Below are 18,406 nucleotides of genomic sequence, written 5' to 3'. Positions count from 1 at the left end.
CGCACATCCCATGAAAAGTATGTGCTGCACAGCTTCGGAACGCATCAAATCGCATGGATTGCATTATGCAATGATCACACCGTGTATGGGCACCTTGAGTCTGACCCTTCCACAACTGCTACCACTACAGGTTGAGCGAGGCCGGCACTGACATCAAACACCCCCCCTCCCCCCTAAAATATCTGTGCATGCCTGCTTTTTTTCTGATACTCCCGGAAATGGATGGTTACCATCCTCAAATGCCATTGTTCTGTCCGTCAAATTACAGGGGTTCGGAATTAAATATGTTTGCTATTTTGGGCCCTATTTCAACACATACATGCGTGCCACAATCTGTACACATGTGCATTCACTCCATAATACAACAGATTGCGAATTCACACAACAGCGATCAACTCTGAATAGTCCCCATAGTCAGTTGACATTTAAATACATCCATTCAGCTTCTTTGATTCTATATATATATGTATGCCCTATGCATTACTGTAATGTGAACTTCCTGCACAGACCCAGACGCCACATACTGTATGGATATTGGAAGAATCCAGCAAATTCCCAAAATGCTCCAACAAAATGCTTAATTCTTACATAATTTCTGGCAGTGTGGAAAAATAGCAGCAGTTTTTTGAATAAAAAAAAAAAAAGAATTTTATTAATAGGACTTTTTCAGTATATATCATGAAACACCTGATAGCATATTTGGATGCAATTTTTCAGCTCTAGGACTTAGGTTCTAGAAAGAAGGAGGAGTTTATACCAATTATTACAGTTAAGGTGGCCATACATCTACAGATCGATTGTCAGATTGGGCTGGTTGGAACAAAAACCTGGTAATATCTGAATGACAGTTTTTCGCAGTCTTTCAGCATTTCAAAGCAAATGGTCAACTGTCATTTGCATTTGCTTGCACATCACCATCAGATGGAGCGCCTGGCAGAGAGGCGCTCCATCTGGAGCTTAGACCTGAAATTTATCTTTTTATTTATTGATACAATTAGTTAATATTACAAGACCTGCAGTAAGGGCTTAGCCTATATTTTTCAAGGATGTAATTTCAAGGATGCAGTTAGAACTGGGGTTTTAACTGGATTTGGACTACTCTTCTCTAGAATCTGAAATGAAACAAATTTATAAACAGTGCAGCACCTAGAATCATTACGTAGCTTCTCCCCACCTCTGTCAACAGAACACCAAGACCAAGTCTACTACCCCACTTGCTGCCAACCTCAGAACTGTCCCTGGCTACCCCTGTTTTTTTCTCTTACAGCGTATGTCTGCCCCACATGTGCTTTTCCTATAGTGTGTACCTCAGCTGATTGCACACTCTGCCAGCATCAACATATGCAGTGCACCCCAGAAGGTTGTCTTAGATGATTCCTCCAAGAAAATTTGTCAAATGCCTTTAGTCATGCTCGAGAAAGAGGATGATACATAATAAATTATCATTATCATTATTATTATTTTGCTGTGGCATGAATTCCTGTCAGTGTTTATATAAGTTTACATGATTTTTTTCCCAGCGAAGCTTATCTATGAAGCATTGCTCCTTGCTTGGTTCACACTTTTAGGGCCAAGGGGATTCGTCAAAATAGGTATGAAAATTGCCAAGCAAACCTTTTTATTAAACCCTTTAAGTGTCATGTTGCTGTGAGCGAGCCTCAGAATATCTTTAAAAATGCCAGTGACTTTTCTTTTTGTGGGTGCAAAATGTATCTAAAACTTCAATTAATTGACCTGGCTGTATTTGTATTTATGTATACTAAAAGAACAGTCGCTGTGAGTGACATTTTTAGCAGATATTTTGAGGATCGCTCACAGCAATGTTAGCACTCAAAGGGTTGTTATCCCAGAAGTATGTTAATAAAATTACTGAACTTAAAAATAATAATTTATTGATTATGATATTTGAAAATTAATAAGAGCCATTATGGTGTTTATATCATTTCATTTTATTTTATGTAAAATATGTAGATATAAAAGCTTTTGAAGCCCCTGGTATTTAGTGTTAGATGCTCTAGTATGTTTGGACTTGCATTGAGGGTCCGATTTGACTCCCTGGAGGCATTAGTTATACCATATGCATCCTATCCCACATACTGGAGAAAGCATTTTGCTGTATATCAAGTTTTCAGTGCAGTCGACAAATAAATAAATAACATGAAGGCGCAATTTTTTTTATGTAACCCTTGTGCCAGCAGCAGTTAGGAGATTATGTTGGACTACAGAAGGGTAAATGATTCTACCCCTATCAATTCTCTTGGAGTTCACAAGCATCTGGCATAAAACAAAAAGCATGGCATGCTACCCATATTTTAAAACCCTTTATTCATTATTTTACAAAGGTATCTTATGCAAGTGCATATAACACCCTACCAACACTTAGCCTGTATAGTGACGTGGGATCACAGAACTCTAATGACAGGGGAGAGGGAGGAGCTGCTGGCAAAGTTCAATAGAAAGTACACATCAAAAGCATGCCAAAGCAGCGGAAGAGGGGGATGCGGAAATAACGTCAAAACTTTCAAGTTACAGAGAGATTTGGGTATTCTGTATATATTCATTGGGAATATTATGAGATCTTATGTGGCGTTGGCTAGACTGCATTTAAAAAAACACAACCCCATGATGTGTATAGTACAAATGTGAGAGCTAAGGTGAGAATGATACAAGAGCTATAATAGCCAATGAGTGTAGATTCAATATATTATAGAAATTGGGGCTCCCCTACATTACTATCGAACAATTAAAATGATAAACTCCTTAATTATATTACAGTTGCCTAACTTGAAAAAAATGAAGTTAACAGTCTAAAAGATCAATCATTTAAATTGATAATCGAGTAAGTATGCACATTAAAGTTAATTAGGTAATAACACAGATTGTGGGAAAGTACATTTAATAAAACATCATAAACATTCTGGTTTTTATTTGTTCAATATATTATCTAAAAAGATAAAATGGAGTACTTGTGTACTAGAACGGCGCCCACGATAATTAGTCGGACGATTTTTGATCGCATCGCATGCCATAAACCCAATGGCATGCGATGCGATTTTGCCCCATATATAAGATGTTAAATTGTATAAGCACCCTGATGGGTGCTTTTAAGCACCCTAATGGGTGCTTACAATGTTAAATGCACCCCCATGCCACCCCCCAAGTATAAACGTGAACCCGAAGCGTGGCGAGCGCAGAGGTACGCGTCCTACAACCTTTTCATACCCCCACTATCCACGTCGGCGTGGAGTTGATTTTCTAAAGTGTGGCGAGCGCAGCAAGCCACCGAGCCCGAAGCGTGGCGAGCGCAGCGAGCCCCGCGAGGGGATGCGTATACCTGTGAAGTTCTGCGCATGCGCTCGCCACACTTTATAAAATCAACTCCACGCCGACGTGGAAAATGGGGGTATGAAAAGGTCGTAGGACGCGTACCGCCGCCCCTCGATTCGGGTTCACGTTTATACTTGGGGGGTGGCGTGGGGGCGCATTTCACATTGTAAGCACCCATTAAGGTGCTTATACAAGTTATAATCGCATCCCATTGCATTGTATGGCATTGTATACCATACACAATGTCATACAATTTTAAAATTGTATGACATTGTGGAACATCGCGCAATATCGCATCGCATACCATCGTATGCGATATGGTCTGCGATGCGATGGGCGCCGTGATAGTACACAAGTACCTAAAATGGTGTGCTGCAACAGTATCCACAAGAAGAGACGGTATCAAAAGTGTTAGTGGATATGATGGTAACTTGTAACAAACACAACCAATGAATGATAGCAATTACTGATTTGGGAAAAATGTTATGCCTGCTTCCCTCTAATATGTCGCCATTATATGTAAAGAACGCTGACAGCATGTGCTGGTTACAAAAGCCTGTCAAACTCAATCACAATGTCATTGGATTTTTACAGTGGGTAACCAGCCAAGAGAACTGTCTGCTAATCGCAAATCCCATTTGTATATTTTTCCAAAATGATCATTTTTCAAACACAGCAAATTCAAATCTAAACAAGATTCTACATAAAATAACATGTATTTAGCCAAAAATCATTAAAATAGTTCCATATGTTTAACATTTAGAAAAACACAAAGCAGTGATGTTTCAAAAAGCAAATAAACATTATTAACCTTATTATTTGAACCACTCATAAGCCCCGTACACTCAGGGCAAGCCGGCTTTTGGATGAGCAAATGCTCGGCACACATTAAGGTGCACCCGCTCAGCACACTGCGATTTTTGTGCTGAGCGTTCGTGCTGAGCGGGCTTTGCCTATTTTTAGAATAGACAAAGCCTGCAATCTAGGGAAAGCCATTGCAAGCACTGGCTTTCCCAGCCAGGGTTACCGATGTGCAGGACCGTGCATTGGCATCGCTGCAGGGCATACACACAGTGCGTTCTGTGCTCCTTTTCTCAGTGATATAGTCAGATTGCTCAGAAAAGGATCTGAAATCCCCCCATGTGTATGTCCCTATGGCCCTTATTCTGATCGGTGCGGCCGGATCCGATTATGCGGCCAGGACCGTGCGTGCGAAACCCCGCCTTCCATACGGATCGCAAACTCCGTCCGTACGGGGTAAGAAGCTGGCCAAACGGACCGCACGTGTATTTTTCACGGAATACGCCTCCTCCATCTAAGGGAACCTCCCCCATCATTCGATGGTCGCAGACCATCGAATGCAGGACCGAGTGCTCCACCAGCTCCCGCAACCTTAGACCACACGGACATTTTTCCGTGCAAAAGCAGGGATCTGGGCAGGCATCTGACATCTGGCGATGTCATATGTCCGCCCCCTACATGTGCGTCACGGCCGCATTACCATACGTACGCCCAGCGTTTGCATGGGAACGCCCATGAAACGCGGGGCGTATGCATATGGTAATGAGCCCAAATAGCCCTTCACGCCCCTCTCCACCCCCTGTTCGGAGTGTTCACATATCATGCGGGATTTGGCCGTACGCCCCGCTCGCACATGCGCAGAGACGCCTCTGCACATGCGCAGACACAAAACATCGGCGGGCCGAACGCACGCGGATATATCCGCACCGACCAGAATAAGGGCCTATACTATTATTATTATTATTATTATTATTTTTATTATTAAATACAAAATAGGTACATTGTGTTATGATTTAATCTAGTTATGATAAATAGTCCAAACATTCAATATAAAATAAACTCACCAATCCACCACATAGACTTAAGAAAGCTGGGTATGTCTCCAAGCGATTGACATGTCCACTGTAGAAACAGTGTTTGAGGTCCGAGGAGTCAAGCTGGGCATGACTTTGGTTTCCAATATGGACAACTTTGTAAGAATCCGCAATAAAGCTTGCATCATTGGTAAGGTTGAAATGGAATAGCTGTCCATAGGCAGCAATATGGTAATATGTCCTGTTGACATCAGGCTGTGATGTTTGAAGTTCTAGACTCCGTTTTGATCTTCTGAAATGTTGATTAAAAGGGAAGTTTTCTCCAAAATCATTTACTCGAGAAGGTGTGACAATCTCATACGATGAAAGTGTTTTCACAAAACTAGCTGTAATATAAAAATAGATCAGAAAAAAATGCAGATAACAGTAATATTGTAGTATTCTTATCAGATGCATCGATAATAGACCACTTGTAAACAATAGCAATGTTTTTGTTGTGAGAAACATTCTATATACAGTAGACACACAAGATATTGTACATGTTCTATGTTTATTAATATGTAATGAATCTTGTGCAGTTTTACTGAAAGCCATGTCAGTAATGTAGTGTACAAACCAGAACGATTAGGGCTCAATCCCATCAATCTGTATCCAATTCCAACCGATTGTATGTAGATTGGGCATGTTTTTGCATGTTTAGATCCAATTTCGATCCGATTCCAATCCGATGCGCGTCCCCGCTGTCGTTTGGTCATTTTACAGATCCAACCTGCTGCAGGTAGGACCTGTAAAAGACACATTCAACTAGATACAGACTCAGATTGGATTGGGATCGGATGCAGATCGTTAGCAGATTGTGTGCACCAACAGATCGTGCGACCACTGTACAATCTGCTAACTATCTACTAACAATCAGGATCATTCTGGTGTGTACCAGGCATAATGGGGTAACTAAGATGGGATGTCTATTGAATATAGAATCGCATTGATTGCTATGGGCAACATCCTATCGCTTATCTTCTAGAAGGTGCTAAATAAACGAGAAGTAAAATGTGATTGGTTGCTATGGGCAAGAATCCATCTTCAACAGAACTTCCATCTTAGTAAATTTATCCCTAAGGTTCCCAATTATTACAGCTATTTGCTAAAAAAATCTTGAAGACTCACAGAAATACTGACATTTACGAAGCAGAAAAAGCAAAAAGGTTATTTTATCGGCAACAGTTTGCCTCTTTGTTTGCTCTATTTATTTTGTAGAGTATTTATTATACAGGTATTTGGACCTTATTCTGGTCCGTTTGCAGCCAGCTTTAGTTCGCATGAGAACCGATGTTTGGCATATGCGCAGCCGCAGTTCTGCATATGTGCATACACCGGATGCGTGCGGCTACGGTGCACAGACTATTCTCTGGGTTCATGCACCCAAGGCTGCACCCATGGGAATGCCCAGTGTTTCATGGGCATTCCCATGGTAATCGACCCGTGACGGCGGTGCCGGGGGCGGACAGCTGACGTTAGCAGATGTTAGCTGCCCGCCCACTTCCTTCCAAGGGTGTACGTAAATCCAAGTGACCTGAGAGTCACTTAGATATGCATGCACATTCCACATCATTTGATGGTTGGCGATGTGAAACATAGGGTACTTATATGTTAGTTGGGCGCCCACTAAGCTATTTGCTTAGTTTTGCGCATACGCTAGCCACGATTCGGGCTCGGTGGCTCGCTGTGCTCGCCACACTATATAAAGTTTGCAGAGGAGCAGGCAGCACAAAGGGACATGTGGGCTGGAAAGTTGTGGTGGAAGACAGCTGGATAATCAGGAAAGGGGGCTGGAGAGGCTATAGAGGAGGGGGTTCAAGCTGGTGATACACCGCGCCTTACCCCTCACGTGTCCACCGCTGGTATTGTCTGTGGTCATGGACTCCCGGCTCTCCTGACTCCATCCTGCTGCTTATGAAAAGAGACACTCACAAAATGGCTACCCCCTTACAGCAGACCATTTTTAAGGATGCTAGAGGAGGACGGCGCCTCCTTTAGCATCCACAAAAATGGTCTGCAGTATGGGGGCAGCCATTTTGTGAGCGTCTCTTTTCATAAGCAGCAGGAGGGAGCCGGGACATCCGGGAGTCCGGGACTGCTAACAGATGAGCCGGCGGCAGGTCACTGCGGATGGCAGCAGGTAACTATAGCCCCGCAGACCCCCTGGCACCAACAGCAGGGGGCTGCGGAGCTATAGTTACGCCACTGATCACATCCCCCCTTTCCCTTCTCTGCTCTAAACTATACATATTAAGATCTTTTAGTCTTTCCTGGTACGTTTTGTGATGTAGGCCATGCACCATTTTAGTTGCCCTTCTTTGTACGGTCTCTAATGTATTTATATCCTTCTGGAGATATTGCCTCCAGAGTACTCTAGATGAGGTTGTACCAATGACCTATACAGTGGCATTATTAATTCTTTGTTTCTACTGCTGATACCTCTCCCTATGCAACCAAGCATCTGACTTGACTTTTTCATTGCTTTGTTACATTGCCGAGTTTCCATTATAGCGCCATTTATACTATAATTAGTCTTTGGATTTTTGGCATTAAACTGTAGTTGCCATGCTCTTGACCATTCCTCTAATCTACCTAGATCATCAATCATTTGTTTTACCCCCCTGGTGTGTCTACCCTGTTGCATACCTTTGTGTCATCTACAAAAAGGCACATTTTACCCTCAATTCCATTTGCAATATCACCAATAAAGTTATTAAAAAGCACTGGTCCAAGTACAGATCCCTGGGGTACTCCACTGGTAACCTTTTCCTCCTGGATTACTCCACTGGTAACCTTTGCCTCCTGGGTTACTCCACTGGTTACCTTTCCCTCCTGGGGGTGTTTATGATGTGGATGTTTATGTTTAACATCCATTTACAGGCTCTGCGTGTGAACTCACAATGCAAGGGGGGGCGGGCGTACCACCATTCCCAGGGTGATTTCTGGTTGACTCGCAAGGGTGCAAATTCGCATCCGAATAACACCCTATAATACCTTCATGATCATCATTAGTATGTTTGCACCTGCTGTAGACAAGGTGCAACAGATACACCTTTGTATGTATGTATATACACTTGCATGCATTTGCTAAAATACTGTATGCCCTTATTGAATTTTGCTTATGTGGGAACACCTCTTTCAACCCCCATTCTGCCCCTCTGGTTAGGAATGTTGATGCAATCATAGGTTTCACTAGTACTTGCATATGTTCATTTCAGAGGCTGCTGCAACTTTATGCTAATCCTAATATCAGGCCTTCCCTTAGGGTACAAGCATGCGTCTGAATGTGCCAAGTCAAAAATGCCAACATTGAGTGTCTTTGTGGTAAAGTGACATTTGGGACTGTATATGCTCCTTTTGGGATGGACTTCAAATCCAGTTCAGGTTTTTTTATACGGAATCCTGTGAAGTCCCTGTAGAAGTTAATATAAACATTTTGTGCTAGAAATAGCGAACTATTGATTTATTTAAAGTATTGGTTTTAAACTGAGCGCTGCCTAATGCAACTGTTGTACCCATGTTATGCTTTTGTTGGGAAATGACTATTCCCTCCTTGAACAGCAGCTCCTTTAGTAAACAACTACTATGGGAAGCGCCCAAGATTAACTACGGTTAATAAAAGGCAAAGTATTCCGTAGCCTGGTAAATTCATCAAGAAAACCCCCATAAGTTTCTGGGGCTGCTTTTGCAAAAAAAAGCAGGTATTTTCTCTGGTCTTCTATAAATACATTTGAAGGATGAATATTATTTTTGGACACTACAGAGGGGATATCACTCATATAATAAATAATATGCCCCACAACGGTAGGGCTGGCCATGCCCAAAGTAGTTTAATATCTCAAAGTAGTTGGACATACATGTTCAAGAATACAAGCAGTGCAACTTTTTGGCTCAGAGTAATGAATGGATACAGACACTATACTAGCGCCAGTTTCCAGGCAGTTGATAATTGAGAAAGCGCAACTGTTCCTAGTTGTTGGCAAATACAAGTAGATTGCTAGTATCTGTCTAGAGCCAGTTGATAACAGCAGGTACAGCTTTGGGCAGTTTGGAAAGGCAGTGTGAGAAAATCATAAAAGATGTCTCATGCCAAATACATGTGACTGTGTCATGCTTTCAGGAATTTAGGAAGGTATATTCTGCTTCATGCTACTATGCTTGTGTTTGAGTTTATGTCCATATTGAGCAGCAGTGGTGAGACTTGCTGTGAAGAAGACCAAAGATCTCCTGTACAGCACATTGCAGCATATAGGAACCTGGACTTGGGACATCATTCAAGTCCAGCTGGAGGTGCGCCTTAATGTGCAAAGTAATAATATTCAGTACTTTGCACATGTGCAGGACCCACTGTGTACATGGGAGGAGTGGTCCTGTGAAACAGGATGCATAGAAGACACCAGTCTGACAATGATTGACAGTCTGATGCCATTTGGGGACAGCTGGGGGTCTTCATTTGTGAATACAGAGGTGTGTGGGGGAGAAGAGGCCATGGAGATAGTGTATCCTGGCCTCTCTGACAGGCAGCTTTAGCATCCCCATGGTGCTGCAAGCCACCCAATGTTGAGCCAGTCATCTGATGCCTGTGTCCCAGGTGTACATGTAATGACTGCCTTCTGCTGCATAACCATACAGAACTATTGCTACTGCTGCTTGCAGCAGTGAAAGTAACCAACCGCATCCAAGCATAAGCTTCTTGGAGCAGAATTTAACAAGGAGAATAATACGGTAGCATTCTAATTGCTTGTCAAATCCTACTTCCTTTTCATATATGATAATGAAGAATGGGGAAAATACTGTCTGTGACAATGGGAGGCTGGATTACCAACATAATATGTAACATGTGAAGAGGAGAGGACCAAATTTGACCCAACTCCTAAAGAGGTACTTGTATCAGGACCCTGCAAGTTTTAACTATATGTAAAGTACTCGTGTATAGAGGCAAATGGCTAATGTACACTAAAGGCAAAAGGTCATCTAAATCCACGACTGGACTTTTTTAAAATCCAAGTAGTAAACAACCTCATTAGAAGAGGTCTTCAAAGAATTAGCATTTTGTTTAATGCACTTTAATAAAGAAGACATTAGCCTTTAAGGTACTTATGTATTAGCCGGGTGCCCACTAAGCAAATAGCTTAGTGGGCAATTCTGCGTAAGAAAATCGCATTGCATGCGTTTTTTGCATGCGATGCGATGCAATTTTCTTATGTAATTTATTCACTGCTCTCTGGCCATCGCATGCGAATTTATAGGGTGCGATGCCATTTAATGTAGTATACACTTGTATGACATACAATGGGATTTAGGCACCCCCCACTATCCACGCCACCCCGATAGAACGCGTCCTCATGAACTTTTCATACCTCCACTATCCAAGTCGGCGTGGAGTTGATTTTGATATAGTGTGGTGAGTTCAGCAAGCCACGAGCCCGAAGCGTGGCGAGCACAGTGAGCCCTGAGAGGGGCCTCGAATTACGTTACATGTATTTCGCGTGCGCTCGCCACACTATATGAAATCAACTCCATGCAGGCGTGGATAGTGGGGGTATGAAAAGGTCGGGAGGATGCGTTCCGCCGCCCCTCCCGCCAAGGGGTCGCGTGGATAGTGGGGGGTGCCTAAATCCCATTGTATGTTATACAACTGGGGCATCACACCCTATAAAACCGCATGCGATGGCCAGAGAGCAGTGAATACATTACATAGGAAAATCGCATCGCATCGCATACAATGTTATTTCCCTACGGTGCCATACGTATGTTAATTGGGTGCCCGGCTAATACATAAGTACCGCCTTTAATCTACCATTTTTGTTAGTTCCTAGAACAATGACTCCTGTTGCCAAATTCTGAGTCACATTCATTGTACAGTAAATGCCACACGCAGCTGGCCAATGATTGCACATGCATCCCAGTCACACAGCGCATCTGTTTCAACTGTTACAGTATTTCTCAGAGATGCAGAACAGAATTGGAGAAACAGTCTATGGAATTCAGTTGGCATTCCTGAGAGGTAAGTTGATGACAGGGGTAGCAGGGGCAAATTTAGGGGTTAGGCCTCACCTAGGCACAACATCATTGGCTGCTCCCATCACTATTCCTTCATGTTAGGACGTCCTGACTCAAAATCAACACCAAAGTCACGCCCCCACTACCACCAAATTTACTGTCCATCGTTATCCCTTCACCACCAGTTACAAAATAAAAAATAGGTTGTAATGGCAAATACAAAAAAGAATCACCTGACTTCATCCACCCCCCAGCAAGTGTCGCCCCATGGCATATGTCTCATGTCTAGTGTAAAATCCACCACTGGGGAGAGGCGCTAAGCAGATGAAGGCATATTACAACATGTTACGGGCAACATGTTACGGGCACATCGCTGTAAATACGTAGAGCACACAGGACATGGTCAGAAACTCCACCTGACATGCTGGGGGAAATTTACTAAAGGAAATTTGTAAAAAAATAGGTGTATTTGTATCCAGAAATACACTTATTTTCGACATTTACTACCCCGAAAATACGTCAATTCGTATTCGTATTGATCTGTTATCAATACGAATACAAATTGCCATATTTTCGGAATAGTAAATGTCAAAAATAAGTGTATTTCTGGATACAAATACACCTATTTTTTACAAATTTCCTTTAGTAAATTTCCCCCGCTGTATAGCTGGTGCAAGTTTGAATAGTGCATCAACGGAGCATCTAAAAATGCATCGGGACAAAATTTCATACTGTAAAGTGCTGCAATTTATACCCCATTCACACCAGCCTAAATTCCCGGGTTGAGTCAGGGAACAAATCGCTACTAGCGCTGGTGTGAAAGGTTCCCAGGACAAAATCCCGGGCTAATTTGCCGGCAATCTAACCCGGCTAGGTAGCAGGGTTACTCCCGGGTCCTTCCCGGACTAGTGGCTGGTGTGAAAGGTGCAGGGACATGTCCATGCTTCCCGTGTTGCCTCTGCTGATGTCAGCTAACGCTGATTTGCTAGCAGGGCAACTTCCTGTTGTGCTGGACGCTCCCAGACATGCCCAGAGGCAGCAAACAGCGTGCAGGGAGATACAGCGTGCACGTGCTGTGGGCAAAGTGCATTTTAACCCCTGCAACTCGGGCAAAGTGTGTTGTTTAACCCCTGCAAGTCGTGCAAAGTGGGTTTTAACCCCTGCAACTCGGGCAAAGTGGGTTTTAACCCCTGCAAGTGTGGCTGCCATGGCTTGGACAAATGAAGAGGTGAGGGAGCTGTCAGCCATCAGAGGGGAAGAGGAGATCCGGCGCCAGATTACAGGCACTGTGAAGGATGCCCAGATATACCACAACATTGCCAAGGTCCTGCTATCGCAGGGCTTCGTCCGCAGCCGACAGCAAGTGGTGAACAAGTTGAAGGGGCTGAAGAAACAATTATACCGCATACATGACCGCAATCGGAATAAGAGCGGGGCTGCAAGGCAAGATTGGATCTTTTACGAGCTGTGCACAGCATGTTTTGGCCACACTGCGCTGAGTGACCCCGTCAGCCTGTCATCCTCCAGCTTGGTCACTCTCTCATCGGTGGTTGATGAAGACAATCAGTCGATGGACAGTACCCAATCTGGGCCAATATCACCTGTGCCAACATCACCGATACTAATCCCAGATGACACCGATTTAAACTCCTCCGTTAACCATGCAGATGACAGCATAACCAGCACCAGTGCAGAAACCATCCAAGAGAGTGATGTGCCCGCCACACCCAAAGCGACACTGCAGAAAGCTCTCCCTGTGATGCGCACCAATAGTAAGTATTTATCCTTGCTTAAATGTCCTAAGCACTTGCATTCCAATACACAGTAATGCTGCACTATACGCCACCATAACCGTCCACTGCAAAGTTTGGTGTCGCAGAGTGTATCAAGTGTAGGTGGGAGTAGGCCACAAACACATACGATCACACCACTGCTTTTTCTTATGCCTTTTTCTCCTTCTTTTACTCCCCTTGCAGTATATACAGTTCCACCGCGGAAGCGCAAAGCCACCAAAGTAGAGCTCGCAGCACGGGAAATGACCAGGGTGCTCTGTGAAGAACTGCGCGACATGGACAACAACATGCAGCGACAGGAGGATGCCCGGCAACTCCGTTTCATCGAGGCGGAAAGAGAGCTGCAGCAGACCTTCATAACGCAGATAATGGGTCACCAAGAGCGCATCTTGCACAGCTACCAATTCCAGTTCCTGGAACACATCCTGCCTCGCTTTGTGGGTAACAACATGTTCCCAACTAGCCAAGGCCCTATTGCCCCTGAGCATAGCTACCAGCCGTATTCCAGAGGTCCATACTATGATCCTCCTAACCCGCCACCATCCTCGTCTGAATACCCTGTATACAGGCAATTGCAATAGGCAGTTTAAAATAGTATTGCTGTTTTAAGGCCACATTTCATTTTGAAATAGTATTGCTGCTTTAAGGGCACTTTTGTAGGTAGGGGGTGGGGGGAGGTTGGGTTTTTAGGGTGTTATTTTTTTAATTATATGCTGATAGTTGGGCACTTTATATGCCTGTGCACTTAACAGGTTTGATGTTTACAATGGCTGACCGATGTTTGCCGAGCACTTTTCAAGTTTACAAAAAAGTTGGCCTGATTCATAAGGTCAAAAGTTACGTTCCTGTTTAGGGGCGGGGGAGATGTTTGATGCTTGTGGGGGGTGGGATGTTTGATGCTTGTGGGGGGCGGGGGTGGGGGGTTGTTTGATTTGTGTAATGTGCCTTTATATTTATTGTATTTATCTTGCACTATTGTGCCTAGAAATAGGCAAAGTTTTATACTTTTATATATGCCTTCTCATTTGTTTTCTTGAAGTAAACAAGGTTAAAACACTACAACTGTTTGGTGTCTAATTTTTAATAATCAATAATGTAATGTGGGCCTAAAAAAGGCCATTTTCAATGATAAATGCAGGGTCAACCCGGGTTTGGTATGAAAGGTACTGACCCGGGTTGCCCCTGCTTCAAAAGCATGTGTGAATGGGTCCCAACCCGGGAATGTCCCTGCTTGTCCCGGGAATGGAATTCCCGGGTTTGTCTCTGCATTTCTGGAGTGAATGGGGTATTAGGTTAAATTATACGGTGCATTACCAAAACATGCAGCTGCTGCAAAATCAACCCCTTGGTGTTATATGATTATACACAAACATGTACTATTAGCGAAGACTGAGTAGTTGGTTAGGATCCAGCGAGGGAACAGGCTATAAAAATTTTGTAAGAAATTGTAAAATAAGGCCAAAATATTAAATATCATCCTTCGTAATTGCATTAACTCTGCAATGTAAAGAGGGAAAATGGGAATCTATGAAGAGCGTATTTTATAGGTAAATTTCAAGTTCCGCTAAACTATACACAAACTGCAAAATTAATGACAATTAAGTTCATTTATGTCACGGTTATGAAGGTAATTTTTTAATTAGCTTATTGTATATACTCAAGTATTAGCTGACCCCAATATAAGCCGAGGCACCTAATATTACCCCAAAAAACTGGGAAAACTTATTGAGGTAAGTGGGACCCTCATTTGAGTATAAGCCAAGGGGGGCTTTTTCCAGCATAAAAAATGTGCTGATCAACTTGGCTTATACTCGAGTATACACAGTACTTAAAATTCTTACCATAATGGCTTGCTCATACAAAGGAAACATTACATTTCGATAGCTAAGTGCAACATCATGTATTAAAAAAAATTATAGATTCTAAAAAGAAATCTAGTTTTTGCCATTTCTTACAAAATTATCTGACAATTTATCATGAATTTGCCTTGCACAATATTTGTACGTAAGTATATTCATGTCAAGCATACTTTCAAAAACTAAGATAACCGGGCTACCTGTTTTTAAGAAGTTTTCTTTCAACTTGTCACCTTCTAGGTTGAAACCCTACACATACACATTACACACATACACAAGCTCATATGCAAACATACACACACAAACTACAAACCTTCATAACTAACTGTTTATTAAGCTTCCCGTCGACCTTATCTTTGGTTTGTGCATATTATCTTGCAGTGGGACCAACTGTTGCTCTTTATAAATGTCATAAAGGTAATAAATGAAACATGGGATACATGTGGAGAACACATGTGTGATACAACTTTAGAACACTGATGACATTTCTGTTTGGGCTTGTGCATTGCATCCTGCACATATATACAGTTCCCATATGTAAGCCTCATATGTCACAGCCTGTAAGAGATATATATTGGGGCAGTACGGATGGTGTAATGGTTAACATTACTGCCTCACAGCACTGAGGTCATGGGTGCAATTCCCACCATGGCCCTAACTGTGCGGAGTTTGTATATTCTCCCTGTACTTGCGTGTGTTTCCTCCAGGTACTCCGGTTTCCTCCCAGATTCCAAAAACATACTGGTAGGCTAATTGGCTCCCAACAAATTAACCCTAGAATGTTTGCATATGTGTGTACATGTGGTAGGGAATATACATTTTAAGCTCCACTGGGGCAGGGACTGATGTGAATGTTCAAATATTCTCTGCAAAGCGCTGCAGAATATGCTTGCGCTCTATAAGAAACTGTTAATATTAATATTATATATATATATCTATATAGATATATATATGCCATAGCTTACGCCACAGAACTTACGTAGCATAACCCGAACCACCCTGGGTCCACGCCACCCTCCTGTGTCCACGCCACCATTACCTTTAGTAAAGTTGTGGCGAGTGCAGTGGAGCAAGGAGACTCCAAGCCCGAAGGGTGGCGAGCGTAGCAAGCCCGCAAGAGGACAATGGTGCTATTCTGAAAGCGGCTAGCGTAACTGGCGTAAGCTGTGGTTGCAAAGATGAGGAAGTACCATTCATATGAATATATAGATATACGCGCACACACACACACACACACACACAGCATACACACACCACACACATTTTGATCTTGAGCAGCCTCCCAATGTGGGCTGCTAGAAGGGACTCCCATTCATTCATATTACGTGCCCCAGAGTGACGAGTACAGTAGTTTGTGGTTAGCCCTCCCCAGGCAAGCCAGCTGTGGTTACAATTGTGTTAGTACAGTAGTCCCATGCTGTTTGCAGCATTACCTTGCTTGGGGTGAAGCCTGTTTTCCAGGGACCGTGTGTGCAGAAAGCATAGATGACAGATGAGCCCCGCCAGCCAGTTGGCAACCAGCATGTTCCCTCCTGTGCACAAGACACAACGAGGACTGGGGTCCCCTCTACCCCTCAGTTACCTCCTCCGGTCGCTCTCCCCCAACCTGCGCCCCTCGGATCCCTGGGGAGCCCTCACAACACCTCCCGCTGCAGCAGCCCGGCGCCGGCTCTCTGACAGTGTAGTAGCCCCTCACAGTCCCGCCGTCCTCTCCGCATCGCTTCTCCCCAGACTTGTCAGCCCGCACAGCCGGGCATGCACTGTGTGAGCGGGGAGCAACTCATGTACAGGACGTGTGTGTGACAGGGAGAAGCCAGGACGGGGCTGCTGAGCCTGGGAGGAAAGATCAGTGCCAGCAACTCTGCTGCTCCCTGACCATCCCAGGACCCCGACATGAAAGCGGAGAGGCCGCCTTGTGGGCGAGCCCCTGACAGACAGCGCTTATTGCAGCCAGGCTTTGTCCTGTGCAGGGAGCTCCGATCACACTGCTGTCAGGGGGGCTGCTCTCCATGTACTGTATGTACTGCACTGCATGTTATATAACATACAGTATGGTGTATAACGGTATGACACGGGGCTTACATACTGTATATACTGCACTGCATGTTATATAATGTACAGTATGGGGTATAACTGTGATACTGAGGGCTAACATACAAACTGTATATACTGCACTGCATGTTGTATAATGTACATTATGGTGTATAACTGTGTGATACTGTGGGCTTACTGTATATACTGCACTGCATGTTGTATAATGTACAGTATGGTGTATAACTGTGATACTGAGGGCTTACATACTGTATATACTACACTGCATGTTGTATAATGTACAGTATGGTGTATAACTGTGATACTGAGAGCTAACATACTGTATATACTGCACTGCATGTTATGTAATATGTGTATAACAATATGAAACACACTGGGGGTTTATACTGTATATAGGATACGGCACTGCATGTTATATAATGTACAGTATGGTGTATAACTGTGATACTGAGGGCTTACATACTGTATATACCGCACTGCATGTTATGTAATATGTGTATAACAATATGACACTGGGGGTTTATACTGTATATAGGATACGGCACTGCATGTTATATAATGTACAGTATGGTGTATAACTGTGATACTGAGGGCTTACATACTGTATATGCCACACTGCATGTTATATAATATATGATGTGTAACACTCAGGGCTTATATGCTGTATATACCAACCTGTGTGTTGTAGAACACCAGTCAACACAAATTTTGAGTCTGTGTTCTGCATATTTGATTTTTATTTCTCCCACATTACTAAGTAAAGAAATTATATTGCACATCACATAGAGGGGGTTATTCTGGTTGATTCGCAAGGCTGCGGATTTGCAGCCTTGCAATTCCACCAAACCTTGCCCGGCGAATGTCCGCCCACTCCCCCCCCCCTCCTTGCAGCGAGGGTTCGTCTGCACAGGCTGCGAATGGATGTTTAGCATAAACATGCATTCGTATGCTGCGGGTAACCTCCCACATCTTTCGACGGTCAGCGACCATTGAAGAATGTGGAAGGTAAACGCATATAAAAGTGACTTTCAAGTCACTTCCATATGCGTGCACGCTGGGACGGATATGGGCAGGCAGCTGCCAACCCCCCGCACCCACGTCACTACCTCATTACCATGAGAATGCCCAGCTTTCTTATGGGAACACACATGTAACGCTGGCCGATCCCATATTGTAAAGGGACGATCCTTTACAATATGGTAATGGGGCAGCCCGGTGCCCCCCGCCATTCTCCGTCCCACGCACCCTACATCAGCACATGTGCAGAAATGCTCCTGCGCATGCGCAGATGCGCAACATCGGTCCTCTGTGCGAATGCATGGAGTACCGAAAGATTGAGAATAACTACCAAAATCTGTGCAGCCCATGCTTTTAGTACTAGATTGCATCATATCTAGTACAAAAAGCACGGTGCTGTAGCACATTGTATGCTTTTTGGGTACTTGTTTCCTAGCACAGCGCCCATCGCATCGCATACCATTAGCCATACATGGTATGCGAT

At 43.6% G+C, this 18,406-nt stretch overlaps 1 protein-coding gene across 1 annotated transcript in view; it reads right to left on the bottom strand.

The window, feature by feature from the left end:
• ADAMTS20 (ADAM metallopeptidase with thrombospondin type 1 motif 20) overlaps positions 1-16,629 on the bottom strand; it is a 243,701-nt gene extending 227,072 nt beyond the window's left edge. The window contains exons 1-2 of the mRNA XM_083182669.1: positions 16,287-16,629; positions 5,193-5,548 (exon numbers count right to left, since the gene is read on the bottom strand). Of these exons, the coding sequence (XP_083038795.1) occupies positions 5,193-5,548; positions 16,287-16,377 (447 nt within the window). The 5' untranslated portion in view covers positions 16,378-16,629. The remainder of the gene's footprint in view (positions 1-5,192; positions 5,549-16,286) is intronic.
• Positions 16,630-18,406: the final 1,777 nt, after the last annotated feature.

This window comes from Crinia signifera, chromosome 4 (genome assembly GCF_055691185.1).
Source record: "Crinia signifera chromosome 4, ASM5569118v1, whole genome shotgun sequence".
NCBI classification, from domain to species: domain Eukaryota; kingdom Metazoa; phylum Chordata; class Amphibia; order Anura; family Myobatrachidae; genus Crinia; species Crinia signifera.
The sequence above is the reverse complement of the archived record's forward strand: the minus strand, read 5'-3'. Positions and strand labels throughout refer to the sequence as shown.